The following is a 19,049-nucleotide window of genomic DNA, read 5'->3' on the forward strand; positions in this document are numbered from 1 at the left end:
TGACCTTTAATCCAGCAATCTGAGACTGCTAGGAACTAGCCAGGTGCGTGAGAGTGTGGGTATAGCGCTGTTTCTACTAGAAACACGCAGAAACAAGCTGAGGCCCAAACGAGGGACCAATTAACTTACGGCATACCCTGATACTGACTGCACACTGGCATTAAAAGATGAATGCTACCAGGACTGACAACCCACATTTAAAATGTATTTAAAAACAAACAAACAAACAGATTACACAACCATGTTTAACATGGTTTCATTCACACAATGCGAAATAGCAAAACACTGTAACACACCGTTCTCATCTTAAAACTTTTTTGTTTTTTGAGACAGGATCTCTCTATGTAGTCTTGGCTGGCCTATAATTCACTACATAGCCCAGACTGGCCTCAAACTCACAGTGATCCTTCTGCCCCAGCCTTCCCAGTGCTAGGATTCAGGTATGTGCCACCATACCTGGTTATAAAATATTTTAGACAAGAGAAAAAAAGTTACTACCATTATTAGTCCTTCCTTCCATAGGTATGTATGGACCTAACATTTTGGTACATATTCTTCTAGACTTGGATCTGTATGTCCACACATTCTGGCCAAAGAAGATATTAATACAGAGTTTGGTCATCTTTTCTCCCTATGTGTGTTTTAACTACTAAAATTATGGTGTTCATTTTAAGTGTGTTTGTTTGTTTGCTTTTTGTGATAGGGTCTCGCTATGTTGTTCAGACTGGCCCTGAACTCACTATGTAGCCCAGGCTAGCCTTGAGCTCATGGCAAGCCTCCTGCCTCAGCCTCCCAGGTGCTGGGATTACAGGCCTGTGCCACCACACCCGGCTATTATTTTAATAATACACAAAGGCATGTGTTTCCAATTACGGAGCAAAGGTTTTGGCTTTGTGCCCCTTTTCCTCCACTCTAACTGCATTTGTCCATCTCTGCACTTCAGAGTGTCTTGTATGTTAAGTGCCAGGTTATCTGCTAATCTCTTCATTAACCAGAGATTCTTGAAATTAGGGAGGTATCCTAATTTACTCATCCTGATTTCCCTAGAGGCGCAGCAAGATACACTGTTGGCATCTAGTAAGTGGATCTGAATGAGGAAAATGGGATGGAAAATTTGAAAGTCAAATAAAAGGAGAGTATATTTTGCATAAAAGACTTCCTTCAACCTCTGTTTATTCCAATAAGGAAAAGAGTAACTTTTTAAAGACTGGTTCAAAAGAACATTGTAAATGTTCTATTTCAGCTTCATTTGTATTTTCAATTGTTAGTGTAACTAATGCAACATGACCACTGACAAGAGACTTTTAACCACTAAGGCCAGCGGTGCATTTTATGACAAACTCACTGTTGTGTTTGAAGATTCGAATAGTTGCTCCAGACAGTCTGGCTCCTAAAACCAGTGATGCGTGGTTCAGTTCATCACTCAGAATAAGGCAACCCTGCAGAATCACAAGCACAGGAAGGCAGACAGTGGAAGGGAATGGGTTAGTGACACAAATTACAATATAATTATACCTTATGAAAGAAATTTTCCACAATAGCAAAGTGATCCATTTTAAGAAAAAGTACATACTGTTTTTACAAAGACAGAAGGAAATACAAAATCCTAGCCTACTTAATATCCACAGTCCTGTGACTAACTTAAATATTCAGATACATAACAACAGGTTCTTATTTATACTTAAAATCTGAGACAGCACAGTCTTTAAAAGATTTTGGCTTTGACTTGAGAGAACTGTATTTGAGTTTTGAAGTGATGTATTATTTGTGGGAGATAGACGCTGCAAGTTAGTGCCTGTAGAAATGGTGTTCTTTCTCTCTCACTAACAATACCTAGAGTCCAAGAAGGATCCTGGGTATAAACCCCATACGGTGTATTAAGCCTCAGCTTTGTACTTAAAATCTCCAAATAAGCTTTAACATACGAAAATGGATTTCTGCTAAGACAAGAAGAAAAGGCCAAGGCTTTTTAAAAAAATTTCTTTCCCAGTTTTTACACTTCCATCTTTTGTGGGGTCCCTCAGCCTATAACATATGAACCTAGAAACAAGTTTTCACCATCAAATATGGCTTCAATATATCCAATTATGTGAAAAAACAGAAACAGTGCAAAAGGCATATAACATGCTACAAGCAGAATAAAAGATGTATATAGGTTATGTGTCAGTCGGTCAGTTGGCCTATTTACCCACCTATATTTATTTACTAAAGGACATTCTATCTGTGTATTTTTACTGTGCATAGTTTTTATATCTAGTTTTATACCTAGTTAAAAATATATAGATTAAAAAAGCGGAGCTGGAGCTATGAAAGTGAACTGATTTTAAAAATCCATATATATTATATTCACACACAGATATGTGTATATGCAAGACCTAGTATACATACACAACACTTATTTTCTAGATCTATCCACTGAGCCTTGAGAAGCAGCAAAACCCTGCAGCAAAAGGTACACCTGGTTCCTAGACCTTGGTTTCTAAATAAGATTTTCCCATAAATAAAAACCCTGGAGTTCCCTGGAGAGCTGGTTGATTCCCAAGCTGTTACAGGGCAAATACAAGATGATCTTGAGGCATTTTATGACACAAGAAAGTCAAAGTAACACTCTGAAACAGATCATTATAATCCCCATAACATATGAAGAAACTCTCAGGCAGGTGTTAAAACTCTTGCCCAAGGTCACAATTTAGTGACTTGAAAAAAAGTTTCGGCCTCTACACCATGTAGTCTTATTACTATGATACAATCAACCACCCCACAGAGAAATTCAGTATTAGATTCTAAGAATGACTAAACTAGATCAGTCACAGCCCTTAACAGAGTAAGTGGTATTTAATAGCATTTCAGTTGATTTGGAAAAGAGACCTTCAAGGTAGTGCCTTCCACATCTTTGTAGAAGAAATGTAATTCTAGATAACTCTATGAGCATAAAGGCAAAATTAAAATGAGATTATTTAATTCTCCAGTGTAAAAATCCCTAAGAAATTCCTAGTAAGAATCCCAGGTTTATACTGCCAGAATGCAGGACAGCAATGTAATACAGTGAAAGTAAAGTTAAAGAACTACACAAATCTTCCAAGGATTTATCCATTTTATACAAGCAGTGTTTATTGGCATTATATTACTCTTCACATTCCCAATAAATACCTTTATTGTCTGTAGGATATGTAGTGATGTTCTCTCTCTCTCCTGCTACTAGTATGTGTGCTTTCTTTCCTTTTATCCTGATCAGTCTGGCTAAAGATTTATCAATTTTATTCGTTTTCTGAAAAGAATTAGTTTTTACTCATTTCCCCTATTATCTGATTCACTAATTCTTATATTTATCTTTATTACTATTTCTTTCTATTTAGTTTGTTCTATTATTGTTTTATTAAGGTAAAAACCTTTCTTTTTTCCTAACAAAAGCATTTAATGCTAAACATTTTTATCTGAGCACTGCATTTAGCTTTATCCTACAAATTGTGATATGTTTCCATTAATGTTGCAATATTTTCTATATTCCCTTAGTTTTTTTCATCTTTGCCCCATGGATTCTAAAAGTATGTGATTTAATTTTCAAATGAAAGCTTTGTGTTACTGCTTTCCTTTTTCCTGGAGACAGGGTCTCGCCATGCAGGGCAGGCTGCTCTTGAACTCATTATATAACCCAGGCTGGCTTTGAACTTGTGGCTATCCTCCTGCCTCAACCTGCTAACCGCTGGGATTACAGGCAGGTACCACCACACCCAGTGTGTTACTGATTTCTAATTTAATTTCACTGTGGTCAAAGAACATATTTTGAATAACCTCAATACTTTTAAAATGCATTAACTCTTGCTTAATAGCCTTAAGTATGGTCTGCCTTGGTAAATACTCTGCTGTTGTTGGGTGAAATATTTCATAATAAAGTGGTCAACTGCTTGGTAGTCTTTCTGAGTGTTCTACATCTGTAACTATAATGATCTTCTGTTAGGTTCTATCACTTGAGAGAGGGGTGCTGATATCTCTAACTACAATTCTGCATTTGCTTACTTAAGTTTCATCAGTTTCTATTTTGAAACTCTGTTATTAGGTGCCTATCCATCTTGATGAATTACCTCCTTTATCCTTATACAATATTCTTTTTTATCCTCAAAAATATTCCTTAAGCTGAAATCTTTTAGATTAATATATATTTACAGATAATTTGACTATGTTTGATATTGCGTTTTCATATTTTTCTATTTAAGAAAAACCACCTATTCAATAAGTTTCTGAACAAAAACTTTCATAATTTTAGTCTTTTAGAAATGTTTCTTATCAGAATCTCTTCAGAACTGTGTATGAAATGAAGAAACAAGAGTCATCTAATCAAGGAGGGGAAGATCATAGGTTCTAGCAAGAAAGCCGCAACTAACAAGGCTCCATGTGATACAGCTGTCCGAAAATCTGTGATAGAAATCTCTTGGGGTAAACTGTGCTTAGTCTGAAGTTAAAAACAGTTCATAGCTCATTCTGAATCCATCCTTCCACCTTTCCTCCCTTTCTTCTCTCCCCCTTCTCTCTCTCTCTGTCTCTCTCCTTCTTTCCTTTCTTTTGACAGGGTCTTATTATGTAGCCCAGGCTGGCCTCAAACTTGTGGCAATTCACCTGCCTCAGTCTCCCAAGTGCTTGGGATTGCCGGTGTGCCCCACCATGCCCAGCTTAAATGCTTTATTTATTTTTATGTTTTGGGTTTTTGAGACAGAACCTCACTATGTAGTTCAGGCTGGCCTTGAACTCATGGTGATCCTCCTGCCTCAACCTCCTGAGTGGTGGGGTGACAGGTGCATGCCACATCACCTAGCCTGAATGCTTTAACAAAAAAAAAGAGGAGGAAGAGGAGGAAGAAGAAGAGGAGGAGGAAGAGGTGAAATAATGATGATAATAATAAAAATCGGGAATTTTCACAAATGACAAAGTGTCTTACTTTGCCAACAAGCGCAGGAATGTTCATTGAATTTGTTGCAAATCCCATGCCATATGCCATAGCAGCTTCTACTCCCAAGAACCTTGCTACAAGCTTCTCTAGTTCTTCATGCTTGTCTAGGTTTCCTGTGTGAAGAAGTTAACAAAGTCAATATCATGGAATTCTAAATTTAAGAATTACCATTTTATAAAAATCAATCTGTGTATTATGATCTTTCAGACTAACTTCTATGAAGGAGTCAGTATTACAAAGCATGATACCTTATAAAGAACACAACAGCTGAATAAATTCCGATCCAGCACTTGTGGTAAAGGAGGGGTTGCCCACAATTTCATGTCTGCACATGCCAGTTCCAACTCTAAGCCTTGAAAGGCCTAGCAAATTTTGTTTTCATACTTCTAAGTCCCCTACCATTCAAAACTGTAGCTGGCCTGCTGTAGAAGCAGAACATAGGGAAAGAGGAGCTCTGGAGGATAAAAGACTCTGGAGAGAGAGAAACAGGAAGAGGGAGTGAGGGCAGGGGAGGGGGACGGAAGAGCCCCAGCTCGCCCTTGGCAGCTCCACCGCCCAGCGGAGGTACCACCCATGTAAACTAACCCATCCTGGGCACTACCCTCAGTCGTAATGGCCCACTTGACACCATACGGAGCCAAGACAGTATCAAGCCCCGCCCAAATTATAAAATCACAAGCAAATAAATTTGTTGTACTTCTTTATTTGTGGTGTTGGAGATGAAACCCAGGGACCTACACATGCCAGGGAAGTGTTCTAGCACTGAGCTACACTTTCAGGCCCTCTGTTGTTTTAAATGACTAAGTTTTAAGATGGTTGTTATAGAGCATAAGACAGGTAAAAAAACACCTTCTCTCACTCTGACCTGACTGGTAAATTTGCACTGCCTTTTTTAAAATTGATACTCAAATCCTTCAGGACTAAGTAATGTTAGTCCTAATATAATATTACAATAGTAATACTGCAGAAACAAAAAATGCTGAGAAAGAAGACTGCTAAACTTGACAGCAGGATGGGTGTTTAAGGCTTAACGGCGTCACTTATACTCTCTCTGGGCCCGTTTCTCACTTGCTAAGTACCAGTAACACTTTGGCCTCTCTACTTCATGACACTATTGTGAGGACCAAATGAAATCATGTTCAAGCACTTTATAAAATGCACAATGTCATAAAGATATAAAGTGTGCTTTCTGCCTTTCGTCACTATCCAGCACTCCTTAACCCATGATTAAATTAAATAGCCTGTGATTTCTGCAGCATCAGCCAGAAACTTAGTTTTAAAGATGGGAGATTAAAAAATTCTACTCCCACTTTCCTGTTTGAGAACATCACAAAAGAACTGGGAGAACAAGACTATGTCATGTTCGTGGACATCTGTAATTCACAGGATGGGCTGAACTGGGTTCCACTAAAAAGGTAACTTGAGGGTTGGGCGCACAGCTCAGAGACAAAGTACTTGCCTAGCAGGCAGAGCGCCTGGGTGACCCTCAGTACCAAAACAAAAGAAAATAACCACAAAAATGGATATTTTGACGTCCTAACCATTGTACCTCAGAAAAGACTTTTTGGAAACAGGGTCTTTACAGAAGTAATCTAGATAAAAGAAGCCCATTGCGGTGGTGCCAATGTCCCTATAGGAAAGGGAGATTTGCCCACGGAAACAAACATCCACAGAGGCACAAAAGAAGATAATGTTTAACACGCAGGAACATAGCCATGCAACCACAGCAAGGCGCAGTAGCAAGGTCTGCTGGCAAACACCAGATGCAAGGAAGGGTTGTCCTCTAGGGCTGGCAGATAGGACAGGGGCCGGCTGACACCGTGACCCCACACTTCTAGTCTACAGAACTGCAAGATTATAAAGTGTTGTCTTTTTTCAAAGTTTTTTGAGACTGGCGCTCTGTGTAGTTCAGACTGGTTCTGAAATACGTAGCCCAGGCTGGCCTTGAACTCACAGCAATCATCCTGCCTCAGCCTCTTTAGTGCTGGGACTACAGGCATGCAGCACCATGCCCACCTAAAGCATTGTTTTAAATCACCCAATTTCTTGTGCTATGTACTTGTAACTACGAGATTATAAAGCATTATCTTAAGTCACCCAATTTCATGTTCTACATACTTGTACTGTGTAACAGCAGCCATAGGAAACTAATTACAGATAGAAAATGATTTAAGAGTTAAATCGGGCCAGGCGTGTTACCACTCACCTGGAAGACTGTCATGGGTTCGAAGCCACCTTGGGCTACATAATCATGGTCAAAGCCAGCCTGCACTACATAGCGAGACTCATGTTCATAGCAGCATTATTCCCCATTGCCAAAATGTGGAAACAACCCTAATGTCTGTCTAGAGATAAATGGATAAATAGGACACAGTGTACTTACAATAAGTAACTATTCAGTCATAAAATGAAATGGAGGCCAGGCATGGTGGCATGCACCTGTAATCCTAGCACTCAGGAGGCTGAAGGAGGAGGATTGCAGCAAGTTCGAGCCCAGCCTAGCCTACATAGTGAATTCAAGGCCAGACTAAACTACATAGTGAGACCCTGTCTCAAAAAACAAAAACAAAACAAAAGGAATGGAATTTTTTTTTAAGGAATGGAATATTGAGGCATGCTATGAAGTACTAATGCATCCTATGATATAGGTCAGTCCTACAAACATTATGTTAAATGAAAGACACAAAAACCACAATATTAAATGATTCCATTTACAAAAAACATTTACAGTAGGAAAATTCATAAGAACAGAAAGTAGACTACTGGTCGCCAGGAACTCGGAGAGAGTGTATATTACAAAGTGTGCTAATGGGCAGGCGCCCGCCCAGGGAAGGGAGGCCGTGTGGAGCTGGGGCGCGCTGGCTGTCCTAGCCTGGTGCAGCCCTGTCACACAGGCACCCAGAAAGGCAGGCAGCAGGTGCCAGGGAAATGGCGCGGAAATGCCACCACGAGGTCGAGAACCACCATGCCACAGAGAAGCACCAACACAACAGGCCCGCTCAGAGACGTGCATGAACCATTCCGACATGGAGAAACCGCTGGGAAAACGTGCCACATGGCGTGTCGCTCTTGGCCCTGCCCTTGAGAGCCAGAAAGGTCCGGAGTTAGTGGAGGAGCAGCTGATGAACAAGGACTTGGAGATCACGAGAGTACCGACACGTGACGACTCAGAGGTCGAGCTGACTGGGGCCGCGAGAGCCGTTCGGGAGCTGGAAGCCAGGAGGACCTTGCACAATACCCAGGGAGAGCCCCTGGAGGTACAGGCTGCGGTGTACAGGCTGCGGTGGAGGAGTGAGTGGAACTCCGGAGGTCTGCACCGAGACTTCATGGATTACATGGGTGCCCAATATTCAGATTCTGTAGAACCGCCTTCATGGAGGACTGTTGTCTCCAAGGAGGGGCCCCATGAAATCATGACTATAGCGGAAAAAGTAGACGGCCCATTGGTGGACACTGGTGCTGGTCTCCTGGTCCTTCTTTTCAGCCCTGGCCTGCCTTCTAGCCGTCACACCTCAGTGAGGGGAGTCACTGATAAGGAGGTAATCCGCTATTTTTCGCAACCCTGGGCTATAACTACTTGCTGGATCTTTCTCGTACAACTTTGTTTTCCTGAGAAACCTCTTTGAGGATGCCAACGTGTTTTGCAGTAGCCATTGATTTCCTACCAATCTGTCCATAACTCTGTAATGTTTGTATTGTTCCTAAGCTATTTTGTAAATGGATGTATGTTTGTTACTATGTGTTTTCAACAACCATTGAGAATAGTCAATGATTATTTGATTGATCACTCATGTATAGCTCTACCTAGAGACCACTTTGGAGAATCTAAGCTATAGTATAACAACCACTGATAATTTCCTGCCATTTTTGTCTGTAACTCACTATTATTTGTCCATTTGTTTTCCTGAGAAACTATCTTGAAGATACTAATAGGAAAAATAACAACCACTGATAATGTCCTACCACTTTGTAATTCGGTGAATCCCCCTATTGCTATGTTGTCCTTCCTTTACTCTTTAAAATTAAAAAAAAAAAAATAAACAAAGAAGGTTTTTTAAAAAAAAGTATGCTAATGGGTATGGTATTTCTTTCAGGGAGGATGAACTATTCTAACATTAGATTGTGGGGATGATTGCAAAGCTTTGTGAATGTACTAAAAAATGGTGAAGCGTATGCTTTAAGTGGGCAAATTATATGACATGAATTATATCTCAATAAAGGTATTAAAAGAAAAACAAAAGTTAACCCAAACAGGCAAGTAGAGCCAGGCGTGGTGGCGCATGCCTGTAATCCCAGCACTCAGGAGGCTGAGGCAGGAGGATCATTGTGAGTTTGGGACCAGCCTGGGATATAACGTGAGCTCAAGGCCAGCCTGAACTGCATAGTGAGACCCTGTCTCAAAAAGACAAAAAAAAACAAAACAAAACAAAAAAAACCAGGCAAGTAATTCTGCCTTCTCTCACCCACTCAAGTAAATACAATATATTATTCTTTCCTCAGGGACACCAGACATAAAAGTGTATATATAATAGTGATAGGCTGAAAAAGGTGATTAAAGGAAAGTTGACATAAATAGGATCTGTACGCTAAATTTCTCAGAAACCAAAAGAAAAATGTAAGAGAGAAAAAACCATTAAAAGATAAATTCTAAGGGGTTATAAAGAGATGGTTCTGAAAGTGAAAATTGAGAAACTGCTTAAGGAAATATCACATAATCAGAGGACATTTTTCTATTTCTAAGGATCCAACAAGAAACACAGCACAACAAGAGGAAGAAAAAGACTCAGACCAAGGCACAAATGGAATGTCTTAATGCATTTAAGGGAAAGAAAAGGTCTTACCTTCTAGGGATACAGGAAATAAGGAATCCAAATCAGAGGAGAGGGAAAGGAAATGCCTCAGTTTACCCTCCCCTTCCTCCTGAAGAAAAGAAGTACCAGAGTGCAACTGTACAGGAGAACTGGAGAGCCACCAGTCTAACCTGACTCAGGAGCAGGCTGGAGTTATGTTAAGGAAATATCTAACGGTACTGAGCAGACTACATTAAAAAAAAAAAATAGCTTTCATGTCTTCGAAGCTCTTCCTCCTAGAAGCTGGCTAATAGCTAAGAATTTAGATGGAGCAAAGATCCAACTAAGTCTCCCACCATTAAATTGGTATGGGATCAGAGAAATTAAAAACTTTCATGTAAAAATCTTCAAATCATGTTTCAGATTGCAAAAGGATACCCCATTTCTTATTTACACCCAAACTTTTAAAAATTTAGACTTTTATGTCAAAAACTTTCACAAACTCCCACTTACTAGTACAGCTTATTATCCAGCGCTTTCCTGGGAAAAGCAAGAGAAACTGGTTTCTGAAATTCTGGATGTCAGGAGGTTTGAGTGTAATTGCTGTAGGCCAGGAAACAAAGCAGTTCTTCCAGAGAACATTCGGAGTTGCTATAGCACCCATGGCTAAACTAAGAAATCCCACTTGAAAAGCCCAATTAAACAATATAAACTAGACAATATGGAAAGTTGCACAATTCTTCATGTTGTTTTATATTTACTGAGTTGACCAAGCAGTTATGGTGTATTAAACTGGATGCAAATGTTTCAATACGGAGCTTAATCCCCACAACCCTTGACTCTGGGCTGTCCTCAGTGACTGGCTTTGACCAATAAAAGGATGCATAGTTTGGACCTAAAGGCTGAGGCATAAAAGGCTTCCTTCCCAGCTTTCAGTCAGGTATCCTGGACCGTTACTCCAGGGAATGCCTGCAGCCACTAAAATAAGTGATTTTCGGAGCCCTTTATGCTGTGAAGAAGCCCAAGCTAGTGAAAGGCAGCACAGAGCAGCAGCCAGTCCAGCCCAGGAGAGACATGAATGAGGACTCCTTCACAGGACTCCAGAAACAGACCCACACGGACTGCAACTGTGTGAGGCGCTCTGAGTGATAACCACCCAGATGCATAGCACAGTGCCTGTGAGAACTAACAGTGAACACACTGTCAATGTAATCTACTAAATTTTGGAGTGATTCACAGTAGTAAGTATCCAGGAAGTTGTCTTATAACTTCTAAGCTTATCAGTTCTCTGGAACAAGACAGAAGAATTTGAAATCCTTCTTTGAACTGTTTAAACAAATGTCTTTTTATAAAACTATAATACCTTATATTTTATAGATTTGGAACAAAAAAGGGCTTACATTTACTGAATGTCTACTATGTTCTGAATGCTTTATATGACAGCTTATTAAAAATATTTTTCAACAGCTCTATAAGACAGTAATTATTATTAGCTAAAATTTACCAGAATAAAAAGATTAATAATAGCCATGTACCTCTAACCATTATCATTTGCAAAAGCTAATAAAATCAACATCAGCATTACGAATGAAACAAATATTATAAAGTTTGTTTTTGTTTTTTATGTTTTTCTTCTGGTACCAGGAATCGAACTCACGACCTTGCGCTTGCCAGGCAAGCACTTTGCCACTGAGCTAAATCCCCAGCCCCACAAACGAAACAAATAATAAAGAAATTTTCTAGGGACATTCCGTATGTGTAACATATTGGAAAACATATCTCAAAATGTGTTGTGAACATTAAAATCATTTATCACTTCAGAAAAAGAAAGCATTTTTACCTGATCTAAAGTATATGGCAAAGTATTTGCATGTTTTATACTTGAGCTCTGATTCAGTAGTACTTACTCCAGAACTTAAAAAGTCAAAAGCAGTCAAACATGGTGGTACATGCCTAATTCCAGCCGTAGGGAGGCTGAGGCAGCCGGATCACTGCAAGTTTGAGGACAACCTGGGTACAAAATGAGTATAAGGCCACCCTGAACTACACAGGGAGACCCTGTCTCAAATCCCTCCCCTCAAAAAAGTCAAAAACAGCAGCTGCCCAAACTCAGCTTACACTCACCAATTTCCTGCCGTGTGCTGCATACTCCAACTCCATACTTCTCTAGGACTTTGGCAGCTGCCTCTGGACATGAGCCAGTGTTCCGTGCAAATCCAAGATAGTTGTAGGAGCCCATGTTTATAACACCTTTAATTACATTCCCTGTGTACCTGTGTTTTAATACCATAAAACTTAATTAAACTCATGAGCAAAGCCAATTCTTAAGTGTGATAATGTGTGGAATGGTAACACAAAAAATCACATGCAGAAAGTAGAGAGAGCATGATCTGCGTACACACACACACACACACACAGCTCAAACTTACTATCAGCTAGGGATATGGAAGGTACAATATAATAAAAATACCAATTTCACTTATCAACAGTGCTGACTATTTTAGTGCTGATATCCAGTGTTGGCCACGACAGGCTCATAAACTAGGTAAGAAAATCCATTGGTACTTTTTTTGGAGGGCAACTTAGCAGTTCTTATTTATTGAAAGATATATATACTAGCTGGATGTGGTGATACATGTCTGTAATCCCAGCATTCTGGGAGGCTGTGGCAGGAAGATCACAAGTTTGAGCCCAGCCTAGGCAACTTAGTGCCTTAGCAAAACCCTGCCTCAAAATAAAAACAAAGACAAAGACCCTAAAAAAAGAAAAGACCCTGGGTTCAATCCTTAGTACTGTATTTAAAAAAGATACACATACAGTATTCTTTGACTCAGCAGTGCCCATACATGTGCATACACAGACGAGGATCGTGTAAGAGTGATCATGTAAGAGCCTTTAAGAGTCACTGTATACCTGCCATGTCCCTTTTATAGGCAGTGACCAGTGACATTTCATATGGTGAAGACTCAGCCTGGCCCTTTAAGCAAGGACAACATGATTTAGAGGCTCCAGCAAACTAAGGTGGACAGAAGTGTGGAAAGGAGATAAACTGCCATTGCTTTAACTCCCTTGGACTTGGGGTTACCAAAAGAGGGTGACTTAGCCCAATCTGCTATACCTGGCGCTTCCATACTGTAGAATATTACATAGTCACTTCTAATAATTAACTTGCGGTGAATATAAACAAGAAGGATGTTAGCAAAATATCAGCAAATAAAAAAGCAAACTGGAAAATGATTTATATAGTATGATCCCATTTTTGTACAGGAAAGTGCCTCTGTGTAAGTAACCCATAGATATACTATACATATACCCCACAAAAACATCTGGAGGAATAATACCAAATAAAGTGGTAGGGGTAAGGGGCTGGGGGTTTAGCTCAGCAGCAAAAGCGCCTGCCTGGCAAGCACAAGGTCGTGAGTTTGGTTCCCGGTACCGGAGAAAAACCAAAAAAACAAAAAACAAAAAAACAAAAAAACAAAGTGGTAATAACGGTCACCTCTAGAGGGTAAAGGAGGATTTGTGGGGGAGTAGATTTATAGAAGGATAGGGCTCAGCTGTCATGGAGGACTTTCGGTTTATTTGTAAGCTTTTTTTTCTTTAATGGTAAAGCAATCATATAATACTTGTACAATCTAAATAATAAAATGTTAGAAGATATACAATTATAAAACTGTTCAATCTAAGTGAAAACACTCCATCCTTAAGTCTTTAAGAGAAACAAAAAAAAATCTAGAAATAAATTTAGATACTGTACTTGATTCTGGTAAGTGGCACAATGGTCTTCTTTCCTATTTAATAAGTCAAATTTTGTTCTCAACTATAATCTAATACAGAATCATATGTAATAGAAAATGTATTTTAGATATCTTTTTTGTTGTTTGTTTTTCGTTTTTCTTCCGGTACCAGGAATCGAACTCATGACCTTGTGCTTGCCAGGCAGGTGCTTTGCCACTGAGCTAAATCCCCAGCCCCGTATTTTAGAAATCTTAAAGTGGCACATGCACTCTGGGAGGCTGAGACTGGAGGATAATAAATTTGAGTACAGCCTGGGCAATTCAGTGAGAACTTGCCTTAAAAAAAAAGCTGAGGACCTAGCCCAAAGCAAAGGCCCTGGGTTCAAACCCCAGTAGTGAAAAAACAAGTCTTGGGGCCGGGGATATAGCTCAGTGGCACAAGCGCCTGCCTGGCAAGTGCAAGGTCCTGAGTTTGACTCCCAGTACCAAAAAAAAGAGTCTTAATGAGGGCGCTGTGGGTGTAGCTCAGTAGTAAAGCACATGTCTGACGTGTATAATGCAATGGGCTGAATCCGTAACAATATCATCATCAACAACAAAATCCAATATCAATGAACAATTCAAAAGGAGCCAATCATAGTGTACTGTCTTCTCAACTGTAATTTCTGTTTTGTGAGAATATTCAACTTGCAATGTTCTCTCAAATGAAGAAATCCTTCTGTTGTCAAGAAACAACTTCCAAGCCACCACTCACTTGAATGACCAGTTATAATCATGAGACTGTCTCTCCATGATGTCCACTTTGGCTCCAGGTACACTACAGATTGGTCGATTCCAGTTATCTCTTATCCTCATGTAAAGGTTTCTCGTATAGAAGTTTTCAAAATCTTGATACAATGACACAAAGTCCTGCCAACAGATGGGAAACAGTATAAATTTAACGGAATTACTTTAAAAATAAATTTCTCAACTTCCCTTTCCAAATGGCAACAGCACCTGAGAATAAGTAGTTATATTTAATTAGCTGACATGGAGAACATCTGAAAAGGTATCGATTCTGTTTAATACAACTCACTAATGAGGTATAATTCGATTAATTTCGGTGGTTGACCTATTACATGATTTAAAAAATGGTTACACGAATGTGGAATCAATGAATTTAATAAAGTTGGCCTCATAAAAATAAAGCTTAGTTGTATAAGTCCATCATTAAATGGTTTCCCTTCCTAATAATCTCAAACAGACTTCTCTCCCACCCCCCCATAACGTATTAGGAAAAAATGCCACAAAACTCATTATAATTCCAGTTTCAAACAAGATAAAACTCCCAAAATTAAGAAACACTAAAAAGTAGGTTATAGGAAGTCACCACTTTGAGTTTTTTCTTCTCAGATAGGAATTTTTAAAAATAAATTCTCTAAATACAAAAGAAATAAAAGAAACAAATGCACTCTAAAAATGAATTTCCATGACCACAGACTTAGTCTGCCCTTCTTCCAAGATCAAACTAAAATTTAAATCTGTAAAAATCAAGTCACAGTGGAGCTGAAATGAATGTGTACCACTGCGCTGCCTGTCTTACGGCCCCCTAGTCAGAACACACATGACCAGACCACGTGCGATCTATTTCCAACTGTCAAGGGGGTGTAAATACAACGGAACTACAGGTTACTGCAGTCAGCACACTACTGAGCTTCTGGCACGCAGACCTCGGCTTCGTCAGTCTACACTAACGTGTTACATAAACTAATCTGAAACAGTTGAAGAATTTAAACTTTATTCTGTAAAAGATGGGGGGCAGTAATGGAGACTGAAACCAGGGCCTTCACATCAAGCTACAACTCCAGCCCTTTCGAGACAGGAACTTGTTAAGTCTCTAAACTGCCCAGGCAGAACTCAAAATTGCAACCCTCCAGCCTCAGCCCCTCATAGTGCTGGGATTATAGGCATGTGTCAACACTGTTGGCCTTTTTTTTGCTGGTGTAACGGTGCTTGCCTGTAATCCCAGCACTTGGGAGGCCGAGGCAGGAGAACTGCTGTGAGTTTGAGGCCAGCCTAAAATACATAGTGAGTTCAAAATCAGCTGGTCTACACAGTGACACAGGGGTCTGTGGTTAGGAGGAAAGGAATAGGTACAACCTCCTACACAGAGACCTGTTACTGCAGGGCCAATAGTGTCTGTCTCCTTATAGCTACAATGACAGGACAACTAAGCCCGAGACAGGAACACACCAGCACAGGTAAAGGAAAAAAAAAGCTGTCAAGTGAGGAATATTAGAGACCAAAAACAGGCAGGACAGAATGACAGAAGACAGGAACTCAGGCTAAAGATTTAGCTTCCCTTTACTCTTAAGCTAAGTTCAGGGGAGCAGCTTTGATTACAGTTAGAAATTCTAGTCAAGAGATCTGGGGGCTGGGGATTTAGCTCAGCGGCAAAAGCGCCTGCCTGGCAAGTGCAAGGTCGTGAGTTCGGTTCCCGGTACCGGAGAAAAACCAAAAAAAAAAAAAGAGATCTGAAGGACAGCTAACCTAATTCCCTGATGTTTAATAATGAAGAAACAGAACAGAAGAGAAATCACTATTTGGGACTCTAGTTCTAGGTAATAAACTAGCAGGATCTTTTATCTAGGATAGTCTAGCAGGGTCTTTTTTCTAAAAATATTTTATATACTTTAAATATTCTAGGACTGGGGTAAAAATAGGGGGTTTATCCTTCCATTTGTTCATTCAAAAATCTTTTCATATGCTGAATTATTTGACTTTCCAGGATATATTAAAGAACAAAGCAGTTCTCTGCAAACAGTGAAACCCTCACCACCTTTACCCTGCCCCAATCTCCTGCTTCCTTCTCCTAGTTCAGTCACTGTGAAATGAGTACTCAGTGCTGACCTTGTAATCCTCAGTCACTAAACATTTACTGAGCAGTTCCTTCCAGCTACTACACTGGGCATGAGGGATAAAGTAGGTTAGAACAACCCCTTTCCCGCAAGGATCCCTTACTGTAGTGGAGAGCACACAAACAAACATAACATAATGCATACTGTAAAGGGATGTTTGCCCGGAGGCTGAGAGAGCACATAAGTGACAGGTGAGTAACAATGACAGAGTCAAACTCAATAGCCTTAAAGATATTCCCCTCATAGACAGCCTTCCCAAAACCCTACTCAAAGAACAGCATGTACGGGAGAACAATACTGTACCTAGTTGAGACTACATGCTAGACTGTTGGGCTTGAAGTACTTATCAGTTAAGCAATTTCTAAACTCAAGAAAAAAATTTAAATTCATGGATTTGCCAATTAGGGAATTACTAAAGATATTACCAAAAGTAGTCTGGGGTCACCTCAATAAATATCCTTTATTAAACCTATTTAAAATGAGCTTACTAGAAAATACCTTGCATTGTTTAACATATATTATGGATGCCAGCAGTGGTGGCGCACGCCTGTAATCCCAGCCCTTGGGAGGCTGAGGTAGGATTGATGTGTGAGTTCAAGACCAGCCTGGGTTACACAGTGAGTTCAAGGCCAGCCTGAACTGCATAGTGAAACCTTGCCTCAAGAAAACAAAAGTAAACAAATAAAAATACTGGGGCGGCTGAGACAGGAGGGTCAGTGCAAGTTTGAGATCCATCTGGGCTACAAAGTAAGCCCAAGGCCAGCCTGAACTGCATAGTGAGATCCTGTCTCAAAAAGATAAATAAATAAATACATACATACATACATAAGACAAATTATGTATAGAAAATGAATTTTCTAGCTGGGGTAGTGCATACCTGTAATTCTAGCACTTGGGAGGCTGAGGCAGGAGGATTGCTGTGAGTTCAAGGCCAGCCTGACTGCATAGCAAAATCATGTCTCAAAACAACAAAAAATAAAAATAAAATAAAATAAAATAAAATAAATGTTCTGTACATAAGTTACTCATTCTATGATGCTGCTAAGTCAATCTGAAATTTTATTATCACTAAGAACACTTTAAGATCACTGTGCTATCGGCTTTCCTATTCTTTTCCCGTTCTGCTCGTGGCCAGCATGAATACAAGTTTCCTACAGACAAAAAGACTAAGACACACACACGCATGCAAGCACACACACGTGACACCTGTGATCAGGCCACAGATGGGATGTAGAGTACACCAGCGAATGCACATAACATCTGGAAGGCAGTGCAGGAAGCTCTCTCCAGCCAGCTTTTGTGTGGGCAGCATTAGCATCATTCCATGTGCCATGGCCGTGACGGCAGCACCTGAATATTTCCAGCGAGAGCAGTTTCCAAATCTGGGGCAAGTGGTTAGTTGGGTGAGGGAGGCCCAAACCTTACTGCTGTAGGCCTCTACAATGTTACAAACATCTAGTTCTTTGTTTATTTAGATGACTTAATGGTGATTTTCGTTAACTGCTGAAACGACTATTTCAATCGCACATTCACTGTAATTGCTATTGAAAAATAAATATTCAATAAGTTATAAGTATTTTTACACTAAAAGTTTAAATTATTTGTTTAAGTCAGACACCATTAAGTGATACAGCTGAAACAAACTAGCACGATTCCATCCTAGCATTGTTAGTCGTAGTGCTACTAATTCCAGTAAGAATTTTCTTTTTTTCCTGTCTTTTTCTTTTTTTTGACACAGGGTTTCACTATGCAGTTCACACTGGCCTCAAACACACTATGTAGCACAGGCTGGCCTCAAACTCCCAGGGATCCTCCTGCCTCAGCCTCCCAAGTGCTAGGATTATATAGGATTATAGGCATGTCCTACCATACCTAGCCTCCAATAAGAATTTTCAACATCAGTTCTAACTTAATAATTGTTATGTATACTAGGTTTAGGTGTTAATGGTTTGTATTTTCCTTTCTTTTTTTCTTTTTTTTCAGTTTTCTGAGTCAGGGGTCTCACTATGTAGTACACAGTATATGTTGACCTGAAAGTCACAACTGGCCTCAGCCTCCCAAGTGCTAGAACTGCAGGTGTGTGCCACCACAACTGGCTAAATTAAATGTCCTTTAATAGGCCAATATGCTAAAGACTTGGTTGCCAGCCTGTGGGGGGAGTGGGAGGTGGTGGAACCTTTAGAAGGTGGGGCCTAGTGGAAGGAAGTTAGGTTGTAAAGGAGGTATCAGACCTCTGTGCCTACTCTCTCTGTCTTTTTGCTTCCTGGCTGTCACAAGGTGAGCAGGTTTGCTGCATCACACACTCCCTACCACAATGTGCTGCCTCACCACAGGCTCAAGGGCAAAAGAACCAGCTGACCCTGGAGCTTCTAAATGTCAACGAGGATAAACACTGTTTCCTTTTTACATTGTTAACCTTCAGTATTTTGATACAAGTGAAAAAAGCTAACACACTATGACACAAATCTCTCAAACAAGAGCATATGAGGCAAAAACTACAGCTTTGATGTTCTGATGATAAAAAAAAACCTAGAAAAGATGCTCACTGATGTTTCAGAACCTTCTCAATAACAAGATGATTTAAAGATCAGCCCTTGGGCTGGGGATTTAGCTCAGCGGCAAAAGCGCCTGCCTGGCAAGCGCAAGGTCGTGAGTTCGGTTCCCGGTACCGGAGAAAAAC

At 40.0% G+C, this 19,049-nt stretch overlaps 1 protein-coding gene across 1 annotated transcript in view; it reads right to left on the reverse strand.

Moving 5' to 3' along the window:
• Sptlc2 (serine palmitoyltransferase, long chain base subunit 2) overlaps positions 1-19,049 on the reverse strand; it is a 106,104-nt gene that overhangs the window by 48,333 nt on the left and 38,722 nt on the right. The window contains exons 3-6 of the mRNA XM_005390209.2: positions 14,227-14,381; positions 11,860-12,008; positions 4,934-5,058; positions 1,346-1,439 (exon numbers count right to left, since the gene is read on the reverse strand). Coding sequence (XP_005390266.1) covers positions 1,346-1,439; positions 4,934-5,058; positions 11,860-12,008; positions 14,227-14,381 — 523 coding nt within the window. The remainder of the gene's footprint in view (positions 1-1,345; positions 1,440-4,933; positions 5,059-11,859; positions 12,009-14,226; positions 14,382-19,049) is intronic.

Source organism: Chinchilla lanigera, unplaced genomic scaffold (genome assembly GCF_000276665.1).
Source record: "Chinchilla lanigera isolate Chin_1 unplaced genomic scaffold, ChiLan1.0 scaffold00037, whole genome shotgun sequence".
NCBI lineage: Eukaryota > Metazoa > Chordata > Mammalia > Rodentia > Chinchillidae > Chinchilla > Chinchilla lanigera.